This window comes from Schistocerca gregaria, chromosome 4, assembly GCF_023897955.1.
Source record: "Schistocerca gregaria isolate iqSchGreg1 chromosome 4, iqSchGreg1.2, whole genome shotgun sequence".
Classification (NCBI taxonomy): domain Eukaryota; kingdom Metazoa; phylum Arthropoda; class Insecta; order Orthoptera; family Acrididae; genus Schistocerca; species Schistocerca gregaria.
Window position 1 is genome coordinate 389255110 of NC_064923.1, and position 26670 is coordinate 389281779.

Consider the following 26670-nt stretch of genomic DNA (forward strand, 5'->3'; position numbering starts at 1 on the left):
GTGTGTGTGTGTGTGTGTGTGTTGGGAGGGGGGGGGAGCGGAATGGGGGGGGGGCGGCATGTGGTAAAGCTGACAGGTTTAGTAGTTTTTTCATCGTGCTTGTCTGTGACTCAATATCTCTGCTACATGGTGAGTAATAATCTATCCTTTTCACATTGTTTAACAACAACCACCACAACAACAGTGTCACCTGCTCCGATTTTTTAAGCATGACGTTGTAATATTCCACTTGCCCATCTCATAACTCTAGTGGAAACACAGCACGTACTTGCAAATAGTTTCCGAAATTAAATTTCTGAAATTACTTCTGGCCTCTGTTCTAATGTAAAACATCAGCAAGTGCTTGCAGAAGTTACTTGCTTTTGAACATGTACCTTAAATACAAGGTACGCACATAATGATCCAAAGGTAAAACGACTGGAGATTAAAGCAAGTAAGGTAGTGGATAAAGAATTATGAGATTAAATAAGAATTTTACTAGGCATGTTTAGTGCATGTAAGCATTATTCATTGCTTCATCTCACAGACATACTGTATTCTCTTCCTTCCTTTCCTTTCCTCCTAGAACAACAAAATGCACACACGTTTGTGTGTAATCCAACTGCAGCTGAGATATGGAATGTAATACCGTCAGTCTTTTCTGCTATCACTCTTAACTTATAATTTATTATTTACTTATTAATATAGCTGCAAATGTACAGTGCCAATAATTACATCAATAAGCCAAAACATTATGACCAACTGTTGGTAACAAAATACAGCAGCGATTCTGCATGACATGAATTCAAGAAGTCATTGGTAGGTTTCTGGAGGTATGTGGCACCACAGATCATGCAATTCCCACAAATTGTGAGCCATTTGACTCAGATCACATGAATTTTGGTGAGAAACACATCAACACGAGTTCAGTATGATGGTTCTCAAATCACAATTCTGGCTTGGTAACGTGACCAATTCTCCTGATGAAAAATGCCATTGACCTCAGGTGAGTGGCTGCAGGAGGTCCACAATAATTAAGTCCACTGCTATAATGGTGCCTTTGATTCCTATCACAGATCCCGTGGAAGCTCAGGTGAATGTCCACAACAGCATGATACTGCCTCGTTGGTCTGTGTGTCCAGACAAGACCATCGATCAGATTTAACAAGAAACACTATTCAGGCAACATGTTTACATTGATCCAATCTAGATGATCCTGTTTCCACTGCAGTGGTAATTGAGGACGACATTGGCCCAACACTGGGACATGTAGGGGTTGGGTGTTACAGAGTCCCATGTTCAACAATATGCGCTCAATAGTGTTATCTGAAACACTTGTGCTTATACCAGCATTGTATTCCATCATCAGACCTGCAACAGACAATCACTTATCCTGCTCTACTAAGAGGTAAGCCTCCTACCTCCACACTCACTGATGAGGCATAAACAACCAACATCTTGTTGCCTATTTGCAGTTTCATTGTCTGTCAACTACTTTTCATTAAAGCTCATGACAGAAGCATGCTAACAGAGAACAGACTTCATCACTTGTTCCCAGACACCAGGCTACAACAATCTGCCCCTAATTACAATCAATTATGAAAGTACATTTCTCCATATACATATGAGACCCATATCATTGCTAGAATGACTTCCCATTCATCTCTGTTATGCTTATAAACTTTCCTTGAAACATTATGTGCCCGTAACACTACCATGTGTCTTTCAATCTTGTGGTGGGCAGTGGTCACAATGTTCTAGTTGATCAGTGTAAGACAATAGGATACCTAATTCATCTGATTTATGCATTAAGTTACTTACTTCACTACTTACAAAGATCCTGCTATATTAGTCAAGGATCATAAATATATGCAAGTAACTGAACTGTGAAAACTGAGATTGCATAACAAACCTTTATTAGAAATGAAATAGTGATGAATATGGAGAAAATGAACATTCCTCCCAGGCCATACAGATGAAGTGTGCGCCGACCGGTGCGGTCCATGAGTGGTATAGAAACAAGTGTCATGCCCACCATAATGGCACCAATGCCAATTGTAGCGAATTTGGCACTTTCCTCAGTAAGTCCTGAGTTTTTAAACAAGTCCGTTGAGTAGTAGAACACCTGAAACAAGAAGGATAATACTAATGATTACACAAAAAACAATGTTACTTACATTGTCAGACAGCAAAAATGGAAATTAAAAAAAAGAGTGGAAATTAAAAAAAAATAGAAATAAAAAATGGAAATTAAAAAATGGGAAAAACTGAAATACGATTGTGGTAAACAACAATTTGTTGATTCAAATCGAAGTGCTAAAATACTGCAAATTAACTCTGTTATATAAAATAGTGTTAATTGGCATCATCGTCCAATCATGTCACATGCCGATATTTTCTACTGGGGGAGTTGCCAGAAGAACATCTTTGAATGCACAATGAAAAACAACATCTTTCTGTGGTGACGAGTGCACAGAGAATCTGCTTTACTCTCTGATCATTATAAGAATTCTTTGTATTGACTTATGTTTTTCAGTTGATTGGTGATCGAGCTTTAGTAAATAAAATGTTATGGTTTGATTACTACATTGTATCTCTTCAGCAGATGGAGATAAGCTGTAGGTGACCAAAGTGCTGACCCCATCTACTGAATTCAGTTTTAGAAGAACAAATGCAGCACCATTCGGTATCGTCTACTGCAGAGTCCGCACAACACATACAGCACGAAGCTTTGTTGAAACATATAGAATATTTATGATGCAACATTGAAAACCAGTAAAATGCTGTTTTAAACTTTTCTATTGCACCAAGGAACAGCCGTTTGGCGATGACACTAACAAGATCAAGACACACTCACTGCAGATCATTCCTGATAAACTGGAATTATGGCTTGCAATGCTCGAATTGACTTCCCACCACCACAGCACTGTAAATGAAGATACCAAATTTATGATCATTGTTAATGTGCTCAAAAGTAAAGCAGCAACTATCAGTGCAGATATAATACTCCACCCGTCCACTATGCAGAAGTATACACATTTTAAACAGTTGCTTTTTTAGCAATTACGTTGGCCAGTGGAATAACGTATCCAACAAGCTCTGCATGGTGAAAAGAGAGGAGACATGTCACCTTCAGAATTTTGGTGGCACCTGTGATGCTCAGTCAATGACAGCGAGTGGCCAGATATGACACTGAAACTTGTATGGTGCGTAAATTTGCCAGAGGCAGTAAGGAACAGCTGTGGTGCTTTATGTCACACACAATATTTCATCATTGTTCTCACTAGCCGACAAGGTCTATGCTTCATTACATGCAGGACATACGTCATCTGTGACATTCGAATGCAGCAGTACCTACCAATGTTCAGGAAGCTGCAGCGATACAACAATGCCAACAAATGGATGTTACTCAATAATTGGACGAACTATGAAATCACATTGATGACTTGCGGCGACAGTTATTGATGTTGCTGGAAGGCAAAGAAGCTGCATACAAGAAGAGCAAAGAAGATGCCAACATGTCTAAGAAACGTATCTGCTGGTACCACCATCGCTTTGGAAACAAGGCGGCGCGATGCACATCACCTTGCACTCACCCAAATGGCCACAGTGGCTGGCGATAGGCACCGCCAGTTGTGAGTTCCAGCACCAGCACCAGCACCAGCACCAGCACCAGCACCCACCACTGCAAGGTGAGAGCATAGATGGGAAACTACTGGTGAGTAACCTTTCTTCTTTAGCTTCGCTGTCCCACCGATTTTTTGTCACAGGCACTAATTCTGTCTGCCCTTATCTAATTGACTCAGGCGTGGGTGTCAGTGCATCGCATGTTAGAAGTTGCAATGTGAAGCTTCCTCCTTATCTAATTGACTCAGGCGTGGGCGTCAGTGCATCGCCTGTTAGAAGTTGCAATGTGAAGCTTCCTCCATCTCAATCAAAGCTCACAACAGCAAATAAGACTTCAATAATGACTTATGGAAAAAGCCAGATACATGTAGACTTCTGTTTCCAAGATCGTTTCCCATGGACTTTTGTGATTGCCGATATTTCAGACAATATTGGGTGCAAATTTTTGTTTCATTAGACAGCTCAAGTAGAGGTCAGCATGTGGAGCATCAGCCGGGGTAAACAAAGCATTAGAAGTATCCTGGGATGAGTTTCTCTGCCTACGTTCGATGACAGACAGGAAGTGACACCACACATAGCAAAATGCAAATCCGTGCCATGTGCACAGACAGTTAAGCACAACGCAGTCCATCTCATCAGGACTACACCCAGTCAACCAGTACCTGAGCACATGCGCCAGTTAGCTCCTGATCGTTTCGCTGCAACGAAGGCAGAATTCAAAGAACTCTTGCGCTCAGAAGTCATCCGTAGATCTAACAGGCTGTGGTCATCATCACTTCATCTAGTAAAGAAGAAAGATGGGACCTGGAGACCATGTGGAGACTACTGAGTACTCAATATCTGTTCCATACCCTATCACTACACGATACCACATATTAAGGATTTTATGCACATGCTGGCAGGCACGACCATTTTTAGTGTCATTGATTACCAGAGAGTTTATCACCAGATACCGGTAGCGCCTTCTGATATACCGAAGACAGCTGTCACAACACCATTTGGCTTATTCAAATACCTCCGTATGCAATTTGGTTTGTAAATGTGGCACACACTTGGAAATGGTTTGTCGACTAAGTACTAAGAGGTTTACCATAATGCTTCGCATACCTCAGTGATATCCTTGTCTTTTCAGCATCCGAGAAATTGCATAAACTGCATCTAAAGACTGTTTACCAGTGCACTGATGCATTTCGGACAACGAATCAAAGTGTTTACTTCGGCGCAGTCAGGTGCCATTCTTGGGATACTCAATGACAGCAGCCGGCATCAGCCCACTGCAAGATAAACTTGCCATTATCAAAGAGATGGCTCACCCCATTGATCATCATCAACTACACCACTTCCTTGGAGCAGTTGATTTCTATAGACATCATCTGCCTAATGTGGCGGCCATCCAGGCACCTTTGAGATCAGCACTAGCCAGCAAGGATGCAGCAGGCAAACGATCTTTGCAATGGACACCAGAGACTTTGATGGCATTCGATAAGACCAAGGTATGTCTACATCAGGCAATCATGTTGACACGTCCAGTTGCTCAGATGCGACTGGCAGTTTTGTGGATGCTAGCCAGCAAGACATTGGCGCAGCTCTACAGCACCAAGCCGAAGGCCACTGGCAGGCCTTGGACTGCTGCTCTCATAAGCTTACATCATCACAAGTGAAATTGAGTGATTATGATAGGGTATTGCTGGCAATTTATGAAGCCGTAAGACATTTCTGGCCACGAGTGGAAGCCAGGCCATTCACCATTTTCACACACCACAAGCTGATTACTTTCGCCTTCAGTAGGAACAAGGATGGTTGCTCACCACGACAACTTGAATTCATCACCCAATTCACGACTGACCTGCAGCATATAAAAGGAGCTGAGAATGTCGTGGCAGATTTCCTGTCTTGGTTGGAATCTATCTCTCAGGCTATTGACTACAAGGAGTTAGCTGCTGCGCAAGAGGCAGACCAACAACTTGTCAAATTCCACTGCGACAGTAACCTGGGTTATGTCTGTGGCAAATACAACCTACTGGTGAACATTTGTGATGCTATGTATCACATGGAAAACCGAGACTTTTGTACCTAAGAAATTGTGATGTAAATTATCTGACAGCATCCATGGGCTGGCTCATCTGGGAATAAATGACAGTGTCAAACTGATGACTGACAACTGTGTGTGGCCAGACATAATTAAGGACTGTCGTAGTTGGGCAAAAACATGTTTAGATTGTCAGAAGACCAAGGTTGGACGACACTGTATGGGAGTTGCCAGAACAACATCTGTGAATGCACAATGAAACACAGCATTATTCTGTAGTGACGAGCACACAGACAATCTCATTTACTCTCTGATTTTTATAAGTATTCTTTGTATTGACTTCTGTTTTTCAGTTGATTGGTTTCCAAGCTTTAGTAAATAAAAATTTATTGCTTGACTACTACATTGCATCTCTTAGCAGATGGAGATAAGCTATGGTTTACCAAACTATTAATGCTGACTGAAATGTAAATATACCCTGAAAGGTTAAATTGCTTCTGACAAAACAGGAATAATGTTCTTCTGAAATGCCAAAGTTTCGTAACTACACATGAACAATATAACAGCTACTGTCTAACTAGAAGAGAACATCTTTGAAACAACTTTAATGACTCAATTCATAAATTACTGCCCTCAAGAATTACATGACACACATAATATCACATTGAGAGTAGTCTAAGGGATGTAGAGAAAGTGAAGGGTATACGTTTTATTTTACCAAAACGAAAGCAATAACTTATTTCTAAATGAACTGTAATATTAAAAATGGGAAACACTTTCTAATGTTCAGCAGAATCTATTTATTCTATCGTGAAACAGCTTTTGGCTTGCTGGCCATTTTCAAGTGACAACTGAATGTTACAGACACAAACATGACGTGCTATTTACATTGATATTATTTGTACAGAAGATAAAAAAAAATGATAGTGGGTTTACATTTTGTTTTCACACATATAAATAATTTCATTAACTAAAAAGGGAGGCTGGGGAAACAAAGTTTTCATGTAAAAAACACATTTAACAACCAATGAGAAATAAGATGAATTTACAGTTTTCTGTTGAAAGATTATCAGCAAAAATTCAATCTTTCTTCCTTAATCTCCAGCTTCTCTCACATTCATATTACCTAACTGAAACAGCTCTACCTGAAATGACCAATATATACTTTTTCACACTGCTTGTATGTGATTTTATGCACACCACTCTGTGCCAAGTGCTGCAATTTGTCTTTACTACAGAATAAAAAGTCTGATACATCTTGTTTGCACTATAAAATACCCAATGCATGAATGCATGTGATGGTCTGAAGTTCTGTCTGAAAGGCTGATTTAGATAATGGAACAAATATGAGGTGATGCACTGTCAAATGGAAAGCTGCACATTTGTACCTGTGTGGATGCTGGGTGCTTGCTGGGATTACTGTATCTGTAGCAATGTTTTTTTTCTTTAAATGCTTAATAAATATTGTCTTGTGCTAATATCTACAAATTATAACCTCATTAAAGCAAATCCAAAGCGACCGAAAAACCAAGAGTTCATGTTAAATAAATTCGTATTAGGTAAAAATCACAGTTTTTAATATTTACATTTTAATAAATATACATGTACAGTAGTACAGGCATAATCCATTGCCACATCAACCACTTTACATTAATGACACTATAAACTGACTGTAAAGGTATAAGTACTCAGAAATTATATTTTATTGGAAAAAATTCAGGCACAGTTTGCCGACATTCACGGGAAGGAAAATATTCACTGTAATTCTAGCATCCATCTAGCATCCATAAACCAGCAGCAATGTCAGATGTTGAAACAAATCATTCTAAACAGTCCAATGCTGTAAACATATCCTGAAGGGTAGGTGGAATGATATCTGTCTTCTTCATCATCATCATCTTCATCTTCTCCTTCTCCTTCTCCTTCTCCTTCTCCTTCTCCTCCTCCTCCTCCTGCTCCTCCTTGCACCTCAGTCACATCTTTTGGAACATCAGATTCCACAGAAGCAAATAAGCTAACACTGTCATTTGCACTAATGAATTCCTCAGGTGAAGTGACACTGTCCAACTCATGGACATCTTCAGTATTGCTATTTCTCCAGGCTCTGTTAAAGCACTTCTGTATTTGATACGGCAACATGAAGTTCCAGGCTACTGCGATGGCTTTTACTATGTCAAGTGGATTCTGATTAGAGGTTGCAGTATTATTTTCAACAGCATGAATTGCAACTCTTACACACTGCTTGTGATACTATCTCTTCACGAAAGAAATGATACCTTGGTCCAATGGCTGAAGGTGGCTAGTTGCGGTGGGTGGAAAAAATGGAACCTTTATGTTAGTCTGATTCAGATCCTGTATCTAAGAGGCAGTGCAACTGTCCAATGTAAGAGGAACATGTCTGTTCTGAGCAACCAACGACTATTGAAATGAAAAGCCACTTGCAAAATGGTGTGCTGCTCATTCAACCTTTCTTATGGCGAGAGTAGATTCAAGGTAAAGAATATACATTTGTGTTACTAAAACAACACAGTTTCTCAGACTTACCTATAACCCAGGGATGAAACTTCTCACTGCCATCTGCATTACATACAAGGACAACTGTTACACATTGTTTGCTGCATGCTCCTCCGTGACACTTAACACCTTCTATCTTCAGGATGCAATGTAGATAAAGTTTGCAGAAAAGTCCAGTTTTATCTACACTGAACACATCACATGAGACATACTTTCACCTCACTTGGTCGAATTCATGCAGCCAGCTGTGCGCACTTTCTCTATCAACTTTATTTCATTCACCACAAATTTGTACAAATGAAACTGAATGTGTCTTTTGGAACCAATACAACCAACCAGAAAACACTGAAGTCTTCAATGCCTGTATTTTTGGCAAACTCATTTGTTTCTGACTGAATCACAAGTCCATTTAAAGGTATGTTAGATGCCCACACATGATTGAAGCATTCTAACTGTAACATCTCAATGTCTTCTTACTTAGTGCTATGAAGTCATTGAAATTTGTCTGTGGAACCTGATCCAGTATCATTAATGATTTTTTGTCATGTCTTATATATCAGAGATAAAGTTGATTTGTGAATTCCAAACTGCTCTGGAATTGCTGCTATCTTTGTACCAAAGCCCACTTCATCTGCATCTTAAACTTTACAAGTACAATTAGAGTTGTCTGTTTCCTCTCTGCCATAATTTGCATGCAACCATTTGTAGAATTTTATTCAGTATTCTAACTCAGTTTGGCTATGACTAAAGGAATACCTGGGATCAAATACATTTCTAAATGTTAATGCACACATTATTGAAGTTTTAAATGTACCATACATCTAATTATTGGGCTGATAATCGCACCTGCCAACCAACAGTTTGTTAGAAACAAGTCAATGACATGTAGCCAGCTTTTTAGTTACATTTCTTACATTCATTTTGGAAAAAAAAATTCGCACTTGAAAGCATCAGAAGTTTGTGTTACAATGAAATTTAATCACGCTATGCACAGAAAAAGAGTTTGTAATTGACCTTAACCTAAAGTCATGTTAACCAATACAACTTCCTATAAAAACTAATGTATTTTTTTCATTTTAAGCACGAGTTTGTCTTAAGCGAGTTTGCACTAATGAGGTTATACTGCATTAAGACCCAAGAAATATATAAAAGAGCTTCCCAGTTCCACTCTAACGCGAATTTTCTTAGTTGCATGTTTAAATGTTGTTGTAATGTCTCTGATTGTGTAGTGGTACTTGTACACAAACACAGCACAGCATACTCATGTATGAACCAGTATATAATTTCTCAGTTCAGTGACTCTTTATGTACTAAAATTTGTTCATAACTGTTCATGAACAGTTCAGATAGCATACAACTAAAAGGTGAACCCACAGTTGGGCCATCAGACTAATAAAGTACTTGTTTGAAAGTATCAGAAGCATTCAAATGAAAACTGAACACCCCCACAATATACATTCCACATGACAGGTCGTCCCACTGTTGTTACATTTCGATACATTCACTGTTGTAGTAGAGTAACAGCAGAGTGCCATATAACAGGTACACACAGTTGTTACGTTATGACCCTGGTTGTTGGCAAACTGGTCTAGTGTGCTCATTAAGGGGCTGATACGGAGGCACGCAAAGAACAGCAGATGCGTCATTCCTTTTTCTGTTGGGTGAGGGAGCTATAATGTGCAAAATTCTCCTTCACATGTTTGCTGTTTATGGTGAAAACTGCATGAACATGAATTATGTCCATAAGTGGCAGAGGAGATTCCAGGAAGAGCGCACATCATTGTGAGACAAATTGTACCCACAACAGGCCCATCAGGCCATTATCCCTGACATGATGGAGTGGATAGATGGCCTTATCCTGGAAGACCAATGCATCACGGGAATGAAATTTGTTTTCAGGTTGGTGTTGGTCATGGCTCCATGCAAGTCGTCATCCAAGATCACTTGCATTACCATAAAGTTCGCATGGTGTCATATCACTTGAGGGACTAAATGTGGACACAACTGGGTAAATTCTGAACCATGTACTGTGCCACATGGGGTAAAATGTGGTGCCAACATTTCAAGCCTGTAGGCAAATGGCAATCCAACAGTGGAAACATCCCAAATCTCCCCTGCCGAAGAAATCCAAAGTCCTGTAAGATCACAATGACCACCTCCTTCAACTGTAGGGGCACTCTGCTCATCAAGTTCCCCAAGCATGGAGCCACAATAAGTGCACAGTGCTATGAAGGCACTGTGTGTACATAAAAACAAAATGCCCAGGAATGCTCTCTTAGGGAATCATCCTGTTGCTCGATACCGGCCACCCCCACACTATCAATTGGACAAAGGCTACACCTCAGCTCTTTGGTTGGGAAACATTGCACTATCCTCTGTACAGCCCGGATCTGTCACTGTGGGATTTTCACATCTTTGGCAATCAGGAAAAAAACACGCGGGTGTTAGTTTCAGTCAGACAAGGAAGTGCAGTTGTGGATCCACAGCAACTGACTGCATTCTACGAAACAGGAACTGATCATTTTATCTTCCAGTGGTATAAATGTCTTACAACATGTGGTGATTACTTTTGAATCTAACAATTCCATGGCGCCATTGTGGCAGGTGTTCAGTTTTCATTTGACTGCCCCTCAGTTCTGTTTTACACTTATTTCAGTAGCATCGATTATGTCGTATTCTGCCGTATTTACTTTGGATTTGTGCAAAAGTTCTGTTAATATATTCATACATTCATCAGTGTGAACATTTGTAAATAACCTAGCAACATCAAACAATACTAGTTTAGAACCAATGGAATTTGCATACCTTTGATTTTATCAACAACAACCACAGAAATTTTTATATTAAATTTAGGTTCAATTATTTTTTCTTTTTGATGCAGTCTACCTCTTCTGCAGTAGGTAACAAGTATCAGAAAGGATGACACTACTGGGTGCATGGGAATGCCACTTTTATAATATAATTTTGCAGAAAGTTTGGAAGTGTTTTTCTTTTTTAATATTTTTGCCACAATCTGCCAAGCACTGATGGAAAATTCAGTTACTATTATAAAGTGTGCTAACAAAAGTACAATTAACCATTGTCTTAACAGAAGCTAAAAGCCACACAACATATTTGGTTCAATAGGGAATGTTTACACCGGAACGTTACTCCACAATACGTCAGCGTTTAATCAAAGTGAAATACTTCAGTGTCAATGAAGGCTAACAAGACTGGGGAGACAATGTAGATAAGAGAAGAAAAGCAAAACTGGTACAGAATCAGTGATAATGTAAGTTCATGTTTAAAGCTATGCTTATTATGACCGTCACATATACATGTGAGTTTTGATCACAATGTGCACGATGATGCAAATGCAACTATCCAAAAAATGTACCTGGAAAAAAAACTTTTGCAGTTAACAAAAGATAAATTCTTTACAAAACCTGTACATGATCAATAGTTTGCCGATCTAATCAGAAACAAGTCAAATATATGAATTATTATGGATGGGCTAAAAGTGATAAATAAAGGCGTTATACATGCTCCAACCTGCACAATCCCTAAAAAAAAAAAAAAAACAGCTAGATGTGCTAAAAGTAGATCTTAAGTATGCATTAGATGATGAAGTTTCTACAAAACATTCGATAGCCATCAATTTAAAAACTGCTGCTGTTGTTAGTGACTAAATCGCACACAGTGAAATTAGTACATTATTCAAATTTACGAAGAAAATAATCCCCAACAGTGTTATCGCTACCAAAGTTTAGTTGTTCTGAAGAATAGTGACTGCACTATCAAAGTGAACCAGTCCTTTGATAGTTCTGACTTCCAACATCTACAAAAAGGTCTGACTGCTGCTTTCAATGTATAAATAAAACCAACATACATATGTTAGTTAATATGAGTCCTATGGTTTCTAGATTATATGGCTTATCTAAATTACATAAAGATTATGATCTAGTAGCCCAGTAGTGTCATCCTTTTCTGCGTCTTGTTACCTACTAGTGAAAGCTAGATTATATCATTGAAAATAAAATTGAAAAAATCTATGGCTCTTCTCATCACTAGCTTATTTACAAATGCTCCTATTGACGAATGTATATAAACATATTAACAGATTTTTTTGTACAAATCTAAAATAAAGACTTGCATGACATACCTGATGATACTAAAATGTGTGTAAAACAGAATTACTCCCAGTTTCAAAACAATTAGTAGTCCGATGAACTAGCTAGAGGTTTTCCCCAAAGTCCTACGCTACCCAAAATTTTCATGGACAATCAAACACATTTTCTTACAGCAAGAGCCACTGAATTTCAAAATTTTGTATTGGTTCAGATATGTGGTTAATGTGCCATGTTCTACACTGTACCACTAAACAGCAAATACTTTTGGATCACAGGAGACAACTCATCAAAAAGTAGAAGCACTGAGTCATCAATGCTAAAGGAATTACTCTGAAAGCTAGCAAGTTCCCTTTCTGTTTTTAGTGCGTGCTGACAACTCAAGGTTTCTGCTTTTCAGTGAGTGGTCTCAAAAAATCCAAAAGTATTTACATTCTACCATAACTTTCCTATAACACAGGTACCACCACACAATTAGATACATTAGTACAATATTTAAAGAAGTAAAATTAGAAAATTCAGTTTACAATGGAGCTGGGAGGCTATTCTATAAATTTCATGGATCTTAATGTAGATATTAGCATAAGAAGGCACTCACTTAGCATTTACAGAAAAAAAACAACTGCAAATATGATAATCCCTGCAAGCACCCAGCATCCACGCAACTACAAACATGCAGCTTCTCAAACCTCACACATACTGCTTCCTGCAATTGCTATAGCTTTGTCCTGATTGATAATATACTACAAAAAAGATGAATAAAATTACACCACTTCTGTACAATGGTCAACAGCAGTCAGTAAAATAGTTACAAAGTGTGGTGCAAGATCCCATGTATTGCCAACATGTTGGACAGCCTTGCCAAAAAGTTAAGCTCTCACAACTACAGGTCTGCATTTTATAATACGAATTGCATATATCAAACTTTTTATTCAGCAGTACAGACAAATTGCAATCCTTCACATAGAGTGGTGTGCATAAAATCACATACAAGCAATGTGAAGAAGTGTATATTGGTCAGTCAGGTGGAGCTGTGCTATTAGGTTTTATGGACATGAGAGAAGCTGGAGATTAAGGAAGAAAGACTGAACTTTTGCTGATCATCTTTTAACAGAAAACTATTCTTAAGTGCTACTAAGAAAAGCAGAACAATGACCCTATGTGAAATCAATACAATACATGACACAGAATACCAGGTTAGTATTAAATGATCAAACTCTGTTTCCTTCTCACCATTTGTTGAATTAAGTTTTTGTTATTTATAACAGATGCAAACCATAAATTCATCTTATTCATCATCAGTTTGCTAAATGTATTTCCACATGAAAACTTTGTTTCCCACACTTTTCAGTAGTTAATGTAACTATTTCCAAGTGACAAAAGAAAATGTAATGATTTCCTGTGTAAACACAGAGTCATTTTTGTGTCTCCTGTACAAATAGTATCTGCATAAGTCACACATCATGTTTATGTCTGTCTGTGACATTCAGTTGTCACCTGAAAATGGCTCACGAGGCCAAAAGCCAGTTCATGTCCAAATAAATATATCCTTGCAGAACATCGTTTTTAGTATTATCATCACTTTATGCAAAGCACTGATGAAAAATTCAGTTAACGTTGAATGATTGAAGTTAGTCCACTATTATTCAACTCAGGATAATCCCCACAAAATACATACATTTTCTCATACGTTATCTGTCTCAAAATGGAGAAAGGTAACAATTTTTGTTTACAGGGGATTAATTTTTTCAACATTTATTGAATTCTGCATAAACTTCATTTTATAAACTTAGAAGAGGTAACCATAATGTGTATATAGACTAGAATATTTTAATTAAATGTCTGCTTTAACCAAAGTTCAGACAGGATCATCCATAAAATACAAACTTTCAGTGGAAAATGGATTTCAACTGAGCCAACTCAAGCATGCCTTGAAAGAAATTGTATTGATGATTAAAGACAATTTAGTACAAATGATTGGTTACATTTGATCTACACAAAACACTTGTCACACCAATGCTTAACACAAATCTAGTATATCACAGCAAGGAACTTTGGAATATATGTTTGAAACACAAAGAAAGCTTTCATGAATATGCAGTTGGAAATACTGCATCAATTACATTCCACAACATATCTCAAACTGCGCAAAAATTTTGCTCTGGAGTATCAACAGTACAAATAAATCTCATTGGGGAAAAACAATTTTTAGTAGGAATGTATTGGTCACCAAGCTCAAGCACTGTAAGCTTTCTCCTGGATGTTTATGTACTAGAATACAAACTTATGAAGAAATACAGTTTTACAATACCAGCAGGTGACATATATACAGATATGATGAAAGACAGTGGTTTCAAAAGAAGTTTCTATGATGTTACAACAAGCACATACAATTTTCAGTTTACTGTAAAAAATACAACAAGAAATACAGAAACGTCAAGCACTTTGATAGACCCTGTTCTTAGAACTGCTGCTAAAAGCAAAGAAAGGGATGATGTTTATAGAGGATAGTGTTGAAAACAAGCTTGGAATACTTTTGTTACATATTAAGAGACCACATAAATGTAGCTTGTCCCAGAGTATGCAGAACTATTTGTGGTAAATCAAACAAGAAATGGTTCACCAAGGTAATTAAAAAGCAATTAAAGAACTGATTGTTTTTTCTAGGCCATTGAAGATGCTTTCCAGTGCATGAAGAAAGTAGAAATTATTTTATCCATTTAGGATAGAGAACACCACTGCTATTTTCATAAATTACAGTGTAGGAAATACTGGAACACATCATAAGTGGGTGGTTGCAATATTTATATAGAGTAATTTAAGAAAATGTACACTATGATGGTAAGAGAAGCAAAGGCTAGCCATCAAAAACTGGAAAAGCAAACTTCTCCTGACACTTCTAAAACAGTCTGGATCTGTTTAATTAAGAACAGAAAAGAGCCACTTGTCTTAAAATACATAATACTGACGAGAGGGGGTAAGGATGGGGGGGGGGGGGGGGGTGTTTGTGAAAGTAGTGACAGATCCACAAGTGTTTAATAATTTCAATCAGCGCTATATAGCTATAGTGGAGAAACATTTAAAACAAAACTTAGTTTTACCAAAAAGCATGGAAAGACCCAAATGGGCAGCTGAGAATTTATAGAATTTATACCTACTCCTTAAAGATGAGCTGTAAGTTTCAAAAATAATTGCAGCACTGGAAAACACAGGGTTTGGACAGCATATCATCAAAATGGTAAAACACTGTACTAGAAGTCTTGCAAGCCTCTGGCACCCTTGATAAACTTAGTAATGAAGGAAGGAGTATTTCCAAAATAAGCTGAAAGTATCAAGGTATTGTTAGTATTTAAAAGAGGGAATAATGCAGACCCAGGAAAATACAGATCCATAACCAACACAACTCTTCTGTTTAGAATATTAGAAGCTGTGATTAAAGATAGAATGATAAAGTTCATACAGAAACAAAAATACCTTAAAGAACAACATAATTCAGAAAGGGAGATTCACAATAACAGCATTCACAAAATGTGTAACAAAAATAATAGAGAATCTGGATGACCAGGGGAACATATCTGATGTATGCTTAGACCTTTCCAAAGCTTTTTATTGTGACAAAATGTCAGTCACAAGTTTCTACTATGCACACTCAGCTATCTTGAAAATGATGACTTTTTTCACATCGAGAAGAGAAAATAGAAAACTGAATTTATTTATTTTATTTCCAAGTGTTGAGTTTATCAAGTTCATAATATGAGCTTTGTTTTTCCATGTCTGAAATTAGACTATCTTCTTATCTCTCAATAAAAGCAACAGGGGATGTTAAGAGAAGCAGGAAAGTAGGCAATGAGAAGAAAAAAGTAAATTGACAAAAATAAGGTGTATGCAGAAAAGACATGTAGAGTCAAAATAGCTGCTGTTTGTCAAAGACACATTAAATGAAGACAGGTGACTTACAAGCTAGTTTTGTACTACCCTGTTTGAAGAATGATGAATGCGCAAGGCTTCCAATTTTTTTTAATGTAATAGTCCAGTTCTTCTGTAAAGGGTCTGGTGTCCTCACTACAGCTCATTCCACCTATGCACCACAGCCTCTACACAAATCTACTATCACTGGAGAACAAATCACTTGATAAGTCTTCTGTCTCATGTAATCCTGGAAAATTTAGGAGGGAATAGTAACAATATGAAAAGAAAAGACTGCTAATCACGACAAAGCAGTGCAATAAACATCTTTGACACACCAAATTAAATAATAAACCTACAAACGGATTGTTTATTTTTGAAATTATTTCATATTTATTAAGGCCAATTTTATATTGTTATCCCTCTTTTCTTGTATAATGTGCAATGTGTGTGTCATTTGGTACGAGATACAGACACTAAATTTATACCTACATCTACATCTACCTACACACTCTGCAAGCCATCATACCACATGCATGGCGGAGGGGACCCTGTACCACAACTATTCATTTCCTGTCCTATTCCACTCACAGATAGATAGAATGAAGGAAAAATGACTGTCTATATGCTTATATGGCAACAGCCTTGCCCCAGTGGATACAACGGTTCCAATCAGATCACTGAAGTTAAGTGCTGTCGGGCATGGCCGGCACTTGGATGGGTGACCATCCGGGTCCCCATGTACTGTTGCCATTTTTCGGGGTGCACTCAGCCTCATGATGCTAATTGAGAAGCTCCTCAATGGAATAGTAGCGGCTCCAGTCACAGAAAACCATCATAACGACCGGGAGAGTGGTGTGCTGACCACACGCTCCTCCTATCCGCATCCTCAGCTGAGGATGACACGGCAGTCGGATGGCCCTGATGGGCCACTTGTGGCCTGAAGATGGAGTGCATTATATATTATATATGCTTATATATGAGCCGTGATTTCTCTTAGGCCTATCTTATCTTTACGGTCCCTAAGCGAAATTTATATTGGCGACAATAGGACTGCTTCATATGCAGGTTCTATGAAGTTTCTCAGTGGTGTTCTTTGAAATGAACCTCCTCCTCTTCTCTCCAGGGACTCCCACTTGAGCTACCAAACCAAATAACTAAATCCGCAACACCTGCACGCTGTTCTAATCTACCTGTAACAAACCTAGCAGTTCACCTCTGAATTGTTTCAGTGTCTTCTTTCAATCTGATCTGGTGTGGATCCCAAACACTTGAACAGTACTCAAGAATAGATCGCACTAGCGTCCAATACATTGTCTCCTTTACAGACAAAGCACACTTTCCTAAAAAGTCTCTGAATAAACTGAAGTTTACTATTTGCTTTCCCTACCACAATCCTCACAGGCTTGTCCCATTTCATATCGCTTCACAACATTATGGCCAGATATTTAAATGAAAATAAAATTTCTACAGGTCGGAGCATGGAATGTCAGATCCCTTAATCGGGCAGGTAGGTTAGAAAATTTAAAACGGGAAATGGATAGGTTAAAGTTAGATATAGGGAATTAGTGAAGTTTGGTGGCAGGATGAACAAGAATACAGGGCTCTAAATACAAAATCAAATAGGGGTAATGCAGGAGTACATTTAATAATGAATAAAAAAAGTAGGAATGCGCATAAGCTACTACAAACAGCATGATGACGATGATTATGATGATGATGCTGTGCCATACTCTGACAGAGCATAGGGGAACGATGTGGGAGACCCACACCGCAGTACTAGGCAAGGTCCTAGTGGAGGTGGTTTTCCATTGCCTTCCTCTGACCATAATGGGGATGAATGATGATGATGATGAAGACGACAACAACAACAACACCCAGTCATCTCGAGGCAGGAAAAATTCCTGACCCATCGGGAATCGAAACCGGGACCCCACGCTCGGGAAGCGAGAACCCTACTGCGAGACCACAAGCAGACAAACAGCATAGTGAATGCTTTATTGTGGCCAAGATAGATATGAAGCCCATGCCTACCACAGTACTACAAGTTTATATGCCAACTACGTCTGCAGATCATGAAGAGATTGATGAAATGTATGATGAGATAAAAGAAATGATTCAGATAGTTAAGGGAGATGAAAATTTAATAGTCATGGGTGACTGGAATTCGATAGTAGGAAAAGGAAGAGGAGGAAACATAATAGGTGACTATGGAATGGGGTTAAGGAATGAAAGAGGAAGCTGCCTGGGAGAATTTGCACAGATCATAACTTAATCGTAGCTAAGAATCATAAAAGAAGTTGTATCCTTGGAAGAACCCTCAAGATACTAGAAGCTGTCAGATAGATTATATAATGGTAAGATAATGATTTAGGAACCAGGTTTTAAATTGTAAGACATTTCCAGGGGCAGATGCGGACTCTGTCCACAATCTATTGGTTATGAACTGTAGATTAAAACTGAAGAAACTGCAAGAAGGTGGGAATTTGAGGAGATGGGACCTGTATAAATTGAAAGAACCAGAGGTTGTTTAGAGTTTCAGGTAGAACATAGGGAACAATTGACAAGAATGGGGGAAAGAAAGACAGTAGAAGAAGAATGGGTAGCTTTGAGGGATTAAGTAGTGAAGGCAGCAGAGGATCAAGTAGGTAAAAAGATTAGGGCTGCTAGAAATCCTTGGGTAACAGAAGAAATATTGAATTTAATTGATGAAAAGAGAAAATACAAAAATGCAGTAAATGAAGCAGGCAAAAAGGAACACAAGCGTCTCAAAAATGAGATCAACAGGAAGTGCAAAATGGGTAAGCAGGGTTGGCTAGATGTAGATGCATGTATCACTAGGAGTAAGACAGATACTGCCTACAGGAAAATTAAGGAGACCTTTGGAGAAAAAAGAACCACTTGCATGAATATCAAGAGCTCAGATGGAAACCCAGTTCTAAGCAAAGAAGGGAAAGCAGAAAGGTGGAAGGAATATATAGAGGGTCTATACAAGGGTGATGTTATTGAGGATAGTATTATGGAAATGGAAGAGGAGGTAGAAGAAGGTGAAATGGGAAATATGATACTGTGTGAAGAGTCTGACAGGGTACTGACAAACCTAAGTCGAAACAAGGCCCCGGGAGTAGACAACATTCCATTAGAACTACTGATAGCCTTGGGAGTTCCAGCCCTGACAAATCTCTACCATTTGGTGAGCGAGATGTATGAGACAGGCGAAATACCCTCAGACTTCATGAAGAATATAATAATTCTGATCCCAAAGATAGCAGGTGCTGACAGATGTGAAAATTACTGAACTATCAGTTTAATAAGCCACAGCTGCAAAATATTAACACGAATTCTTTACAGATGAATGGAAAAACTGGTAGAAGCCAACCTCAGGGAAGATCAGTTTGGATTCTGTCAAAATTTTGGAACATGTGAGGCAATACTGGCCCTAAGACTTATATTAGAAGATTGCTTTTGACAATGTTAATTGGAATACTTTCTTTCAAACTCTGAAGGTGGCAGGGGTAGAATACAGGGAGTTAAAGGTAATTTACAATTTGTACAGAAACCAGATGGCAGTTTTAAGAGTCTAGGGGCATGAAAGGAAAGCAGTGGTTGGGAATGAAGTGAGACGATTGTAGCCTATCCCCGATGTTATTCAATCTGTATATTGAGCAAGCAGTGAAGGAAACAAAGAAAAATTCAGAGTAGGTATTAAAATCCATGGAGAAGAAATAAAAACTTTGAGGTTCGCTGATGACATTGTAATTCTGTCAAAGACAGCAAAGGACTTGGAAGAGCAGTTGAACAGAATGGATAGTGTCTTGAAAGGAGGATATAAGATGAACATCAACAAAAGCAAAACGAGGATAATGGAATGTAGTCGAATTAAGTCAGGTGATGCTGAGGGAATTAGATTAGGAAACAAGACACTTAAAGTAGTAAAGGAGTTTTGATATTTGGGGAGCAAAATAACAGATGATGGTCGAAGTAGAGAGGATATAACATGTAGACTGGCAATGGCAAGAAAAGCATTTCTGAAGAAGAGAAATTTGTTAACACTGGGTATTGATTTAAGTGTCAGGAAGACTTTTCTGAATGTATTTGTATGGAGTGTAGCCATGTATGGAAGTGAAACGTGGATGATAAATAATTTGGACAGGAAGAAAATAGAAGCTTCCGAAATGTGGTGCTGCAGAAAAATGCTGATGATTAGATGGGTAGATCACATAACTAATGAGGAGGTATTGAATAGAATTGGGGAGAAGAGAAATTTGTGGCACAGCTTGACTCGACGAAGGAATCGGTTGGTAGGACATATTCTGAGGCATCAAAATATCACCAATTTAGTACTGGAGGGCAGCGTGGAGGGTAAAAATCATAGAGGGAAACCAAGAGATGAACACGCTAAACAGATTCAGTATAGGATGTAGGTTGCAGTAGGTACTGGGAGATGCTGAAGCTTGCAAGGGATAGAGCCGCATGGAGAGCTGCATAAACCAGTCTCTGGACTGAAGACCACCACCACCACCACCACCACCACCACCACCACCACAACAGCAACAGCAACAGCAACAGCAACAGCAACAGCAACAGCAACAGCAACAGCAACAGCAACAGCAACAGCAACAACAACATTAAATTGATGTGACAGTGTCTAGCAGGACACTACTAACCTGTATCTGAACATTACATGGTTCTCCCCTCATGCCAACTAGAAATTGCGTCTAGGTCATCTTGCATCAACGTACTGTCACTTATGTTCGATACACCCACCTGTGAATCACAGCCTCATCAGCTAACAACCACATATTGATGCCCTCCCTCTCTGCAAGATCATTTATGTAAATTAACAGTAGTCTTATCGCACCTTCCTGGGGCACTCCTGATGTTACCCCATCAAGGACAACATACTGGGTTCTATTACTTAAAAAGTCTTAGAGCCAGCCACATATCTAGGAGACTATTCTGGGTGCATGTACCTCCATTAACAGTCTGCATTTGGGTACCATGTCAAATGCTTTTCAGAAATCTAAGAAATATGAAATCATCCTGTTACATTTCATCCATAGTTGACAGTATATCAGTGCAAATAGAGCAAACTGGGTTTTGGATGAGCAATGATTTCTAAAATTGTGCTGATTTGTGGACATGAGCTTGTCAGTCACTAGAAAATTTATTATAGTCAAACTCTGAATATGCTCTAGAATTCTGCAGCAAACCAATGTTAAGGATGTTTGTTTGTTCATTCTTTTACCCTTTTGATATACTGTAGTTGCCTGTGCCCTTTTTTTAAGACGCTTGGCACTTTGTGCTGGTCGAGAGATTCATGATAAACGCAAACTAAGTAAGGGACCAATGACATAGAGAACTCTGTAAAACCAAATTGAGATTATATCTGGACATGGTGATTTAATTCCTTATGTTTCAGTTGTTTCCCCTACACCAGAGATGTTTATTACTATGTCATCCATACAGAACTCTGTGCAATGGCCCAACAATGGTACATTTATACAATTCTCCTGCTTGAACAATTTCTTAAATGTGGTATTTAAAGCTTCAGCCTTCCTTTTGCTACCTTCTCTGCCAAACCAACTGGTCAACAAGTGACTGAATGGAAGCCTTGGAACACTCGGCGATTTTAGATAGGGCCAGAATTTTTTTTCCCCCCTTCGCCAGATCTTTAGCCAAGATATGTCATTGGTAGCTGTTGTAGGCTTTGTGCATAGATCATTTCACAGTTGCGTGAATCTCTACTAATCTTTGCCTGTCATCATTTGTCCATCCTTTTTTTGAACCAAGAGTGCAACAGTTTCTGCTTCCGCAGAATTTTCCAAATTTCATTATTAAAACATGGTAGGTCTTTTCTGTTCTCACTTCTCTTACTAGGCATGTACTTGTCCAGAGCAAAATTTACAATCTGTTTGAATTTTGCCAGTAATTCCTCAATGTCCATCTTGTTGAAACCAAATGATTACAGGTCATTGTCTACATGAGATGCTAATAACTGCTTATCTGCTCTTTCTAGCAGAAATGCTCTTCTAGCCATCTTGACTGATTTATTAACTTTCCTAACCATGGTCGCTATGATGACATCACGATCACGAATCCCCATCTCTATACTGACATCATTGATGAGGTACAGCTTGTTTTTAGCTACAAGGTCCAAGATACTTCCAATGTGTGTTGCCTGCCGAATTGCTTATCAGGACAGTTTTTGGAAAACTGTGTTCAAAAGTACTTCACAAGACTGACTGACTGTACCCCCTGCAATGAACCCATTCATGAACCAGTCTCTACATGGTATGTTGAAGTCACTATCAACTAGTGTTGCATGATCCGGGTATGTATGTACAACTGACCATAGATATTCTTCTAATGACTCTAGAACTGTTACAGCAAAGTTGGTTGGTCTCTAAAAAATTAAACCTATTAGGCGCAACCAGATAACTTTAGTATCACACTTAATTTCAACCTTAGTAGAGCTTTAAACATGTTTAATAATAATACTAATAATAGCAACAACAACAACAACAACAACAACGAAAATTCCTGGATGAAACAAAGCATCAAATAAGGGAGAGGCAACAAATCACCTATAGCAGACCAATCTGTGGAGCATGGAAGTATATAACATGAAACATTATTCACACTATCTTTCAAGCTCTTGCTCTTTATCTAGCAGAAGCACACATTCACACACGTGCAGTTTTACTAGATAAGAAGCAAGAGCTTGAAACCTAGACTGAAACTGTTTTCCTGTTACATGTTTTCATATTCCACCTATTACTTCATTATAGCTGAGTGGTTGCCTTTCCCCTTTCTCTTATCTGAACACATTTTCCCAGAAGTCATAAAGAGTTACTCATAGTATTACAGATTTAATCCCAACTCAGCTGTATGAAGGTAGATAGATTATAAAAAATGACCAGGGACCAGCCTTAGAAAGATATGCTCCAAGAATTTAGAAGTAAAGCCAAACTTTGTTCTATTTCATCCTGCCTAGATTAAACACATTATTAGTATAAACTTTAACAAGAGCAAGATTGAATTCCACATTAAAACCTCTTACATTTCATACAATAAGTGAGATATATAATGTAGACAGTTCAAACTAAACATTTATATGTCAGAATACTTATGTATTTCCATTTGTATAGAGAAAGAGAGATTTATGAGAAGGAAAGTTGCTGCTCACCATACAGCGGAGATGCTGAGTTGCTATACAGTGAGTAGCAACTTTCCTTCTTTACATTCCATCCTGGATTTTCTATTATTTGAATAAAGATTTATGTTAATATAATGAACTTTGACAAGTATTTTGATAGAAATGAGACAGATGACTATTTTGTGACTGAATTCTGTAAAGCTTTCATAATCTTTCTCTTCAGACAATTAGTAGCCAATGCAGATCCACTATGAGAAAGTAACTTAGCTTTCAATAGGAATCTCAGAGAAAACTGCATGAAATCTGTTCCACTCTTAGTTTTTTCCTGAACTTTTACAGATCATCACTTATTTTCCTCTCTGAATATGTAAATGACTAGTACTATTGCTGTTTAACTTTTCTGTATGAGTCCCCAAGTCAGTGTGAGACCTTCTGAACAGATAACATGTGTTTTTACACTAATTGGTTATAAATAAATTTTCCTATCCTGTCCCCATGCAGCTTATAACTACACCACTACCTAGAAAACTGTATGTCATCAACAACAAACAATGGAAAATCTGGGGTGAGCTAATGACAATATTATGAAAAGGATTGTCGCTACTCACCATACAGTGGAGATGCTGAGTTGCAGACACACACACAACAAAAAGACTGTCAAACAATACTTCACGTCAGACAGCCCTCCATCAGAATTAGTCAACCCCCCACCTCCCCTCCCCCCCTCTCAATCACTCTCACCTGTTTGGCCAGAAGCTTTGATTGACAGTCTTTTTGTTGTGCCTATCTGTGACTTCGTATCTCCATTATATGGTATGTTGTCAACAGATAGAAAAATGTGTTATGATATGAGGCTTACAACTGATATTACTGGTATGTACTATCTCTGATCAGCACACAAACAGTCTGCCTTGTGAATGCATTTTCACACCAAGAGTCTTAGTACACATGTAAACAAAGTGTTAGAACATTGATCTATAGCAATTTATGTGGAAGATGTTAACACTAGTAACATTTCATGTAATTTACATGATTTCACAATGTACAGAGCTTCCCATTCATCTGATGTTACAGTACTTCTTTAGTGAAAAGGTCTATTTTTGATGATGAACCCTATACATGTTGGAGCATTTTAAGACGATGTATTATTTTCACCATTTTTGTAATGCACAAATTCTACAAGACATGTTTCTGAAGTGCTCTACGTAGACTCTGACCTTCCTTTTTTTATTCTTTTAGCTTCTGCAGTACCACTTGGAAGTGACCCAAAGGCTAAAATGTGACCCAAAGCCTGAAAATACATTTGAGAAAAAAAAACGATTTGTACAGTCAATGGCAAATCTGATGGCCTTTAAAAATTTATTTCAGTTGTTCAAGCAATGAAAAATCCAGGATGGAATGTAACAATATTGATGATGTTCAAATGTTAGAATTTCACTGTTAATTTGATTGATCTTTCTGGTTAACTGATAAAATTAACAAACTAAACTCAACCCTTCTGATCTCATTTTAGCTGTTTCATGCTTTAGCTCTGAAATGGCCGTAATACTGCTAAAACGTGACTATGCAGAACTGACAAATGACACCTTCTCTCCGGACAAACTTTCTAAAAGATTAAAAATTTATGCCACTGAGTTACTGGAACTGATCACCTTATGACGTCTCACAATCCATCTTTTCAGGAGCAGATTAGTTTCACTGCTTGAGAAAGTGATTCTGTTTGGTTAGGATATTTCTTTTATTTTCTCTTTTCAGGTATTAGTAACTTGGTTTGAACTGAAAGCTGAGGCATCAGCTAAGGCATGTGGAGAGCTTGATGTAATTATGAAGCTCAGTATGATAGCTTGAACTTTCACTCTGGGAACAAACACATTTGTATTTTTCATTAATAGCAAAATTACAATGGGAAGAGTGTAATTGTAACTACTGGACTAGATGTGATCTGAGTTGGACATATCACTAGACAACACTCAAAGTGACAGGCATGAATCTAAAGGATGAAGGTGGTTGCTGAAGAGATGAGGGCGGGAGGAAGGGAACTGTGAACACCTCCCATTTCTATTTTTACATATATCACTTTCCAAGTTTCTTAGGTAATTTTTGGAAAATAAAGTAGCATAAGAAAGTATAAAAATGCCAAGGAATTCTAAGAAATTCCCATTGGTGTTTAACATGGGATACTTTCCAGATGATTGCTCTACAGCTTGCCCACAAGGGTGGGCTTGTTAGTTGAGAACCTGCATAGAGCTTTCAAACAAGGAAAACACACACTTTCACATGTTGATCATAATGAACCCAAGTGCTAAGTGTAATACTAATAATGTAAACTATGACAAAACTTTGTGCTAATAATTAATGTAGCTAAACTATCATCATCATCATCATCATCATCATCATCATCATTATACTGAAATACTTTATATACTTAATTGTTATCAGTATTAAATAATAGCCAACTGTGATACATTAAAAATGGGAGTGACAACAAATTATATTTGGTTTGGAGGGGAGGATGATCCATGTGTCTCATTGTTCTCAAACGTAAGGCACCAATTAAATTTTGCAATAGAGAAATGACATAATTACTACGGTAAAAATCTTTGAAATTTCAACAAAGAAGCTTCTGAATAATGAGTAATGGATAGTTGACTATTGTGACACGAAAAATAAATGTGGTGGAAGTCCCACAAAGTCTGAATAGACTTAATCCAAAAGTGAAGTGGAGCTAAGATGAAAACAGTCAAGAGCAGAGAACTCTCTAGACTGTGAAAACTGTTGAGGAATTGCCTTACAGGAAGAAGTACAAAATATCTGCTAGAATCACACATTAAAACTCATGTCAGGAAGTTTATTTCATGGGAATAAATTATAATAAGAAAGTAAAATTCATGAATGGATGCTGTTTTCATGACTAAAAAGATAAAAATCCACCGACTGGAAGCAGGGAATTCATTTGGCATTTATTTACCAAAATTAACTGTTTAGTAAAGTTACAGTGCCCAGTTGTGATATGCAAACACAACAGTCCTCCTAAGTGGCAGTTTTACTCATTTCACTACAACACCCAAGGGACTGGACAAGGATATGCCGTTTCAGTCACTGTTACTTATTCAGAAGATGCGATTTGGAAATTTAAAATTTATTTCAATACATTGAATACAGTGATAGAAATTCACAAAACCACTGGATTCTTATTTGTACATATACGAACTCACACTAAAAGCAGAACTAAAAGTGAAAAAAAAATGTAAATAGCATGATTTAAAATATCAAGCATTTAACTGTAAGGTCCTTCATAAAAATAAATACTTAGAGCAATACAGTAATTAAAGTGATTCATTTAAAATAAA

At 37.9% G+C, this 26670-nt stretch overlaps 1 protein-coding gene across 17 annotated transcripts in view; it reads right to left on the bottom strand.

Annotated features, from left to right (window-relative positions):
* LOC126268161 (glucose transporter type 1) overlaps window positions 1-26670 on the bottom strand; it is a 1240707-nt gene that overhangs the window by 144675 nt on the left and 1069362 nt on the right. For all 17 annotated transcript variants that reach the window (XR_007549106.1, XM_049973736.1, XM_049973724.1 and 14 more), the window contains one exon: window positions 1892-2104. Coding sequence is in view for 16 of the 17 variants with exons in the window: in XM_049973736.1 (XP_049829693.1) it covers window positions 1892-2104 (213 nt within the window). In the remaining variant the exon portion in view is untranslated. The remainder of the gene's footprint in view (window positions 1-1891; window positions 2105-26670) is intronic.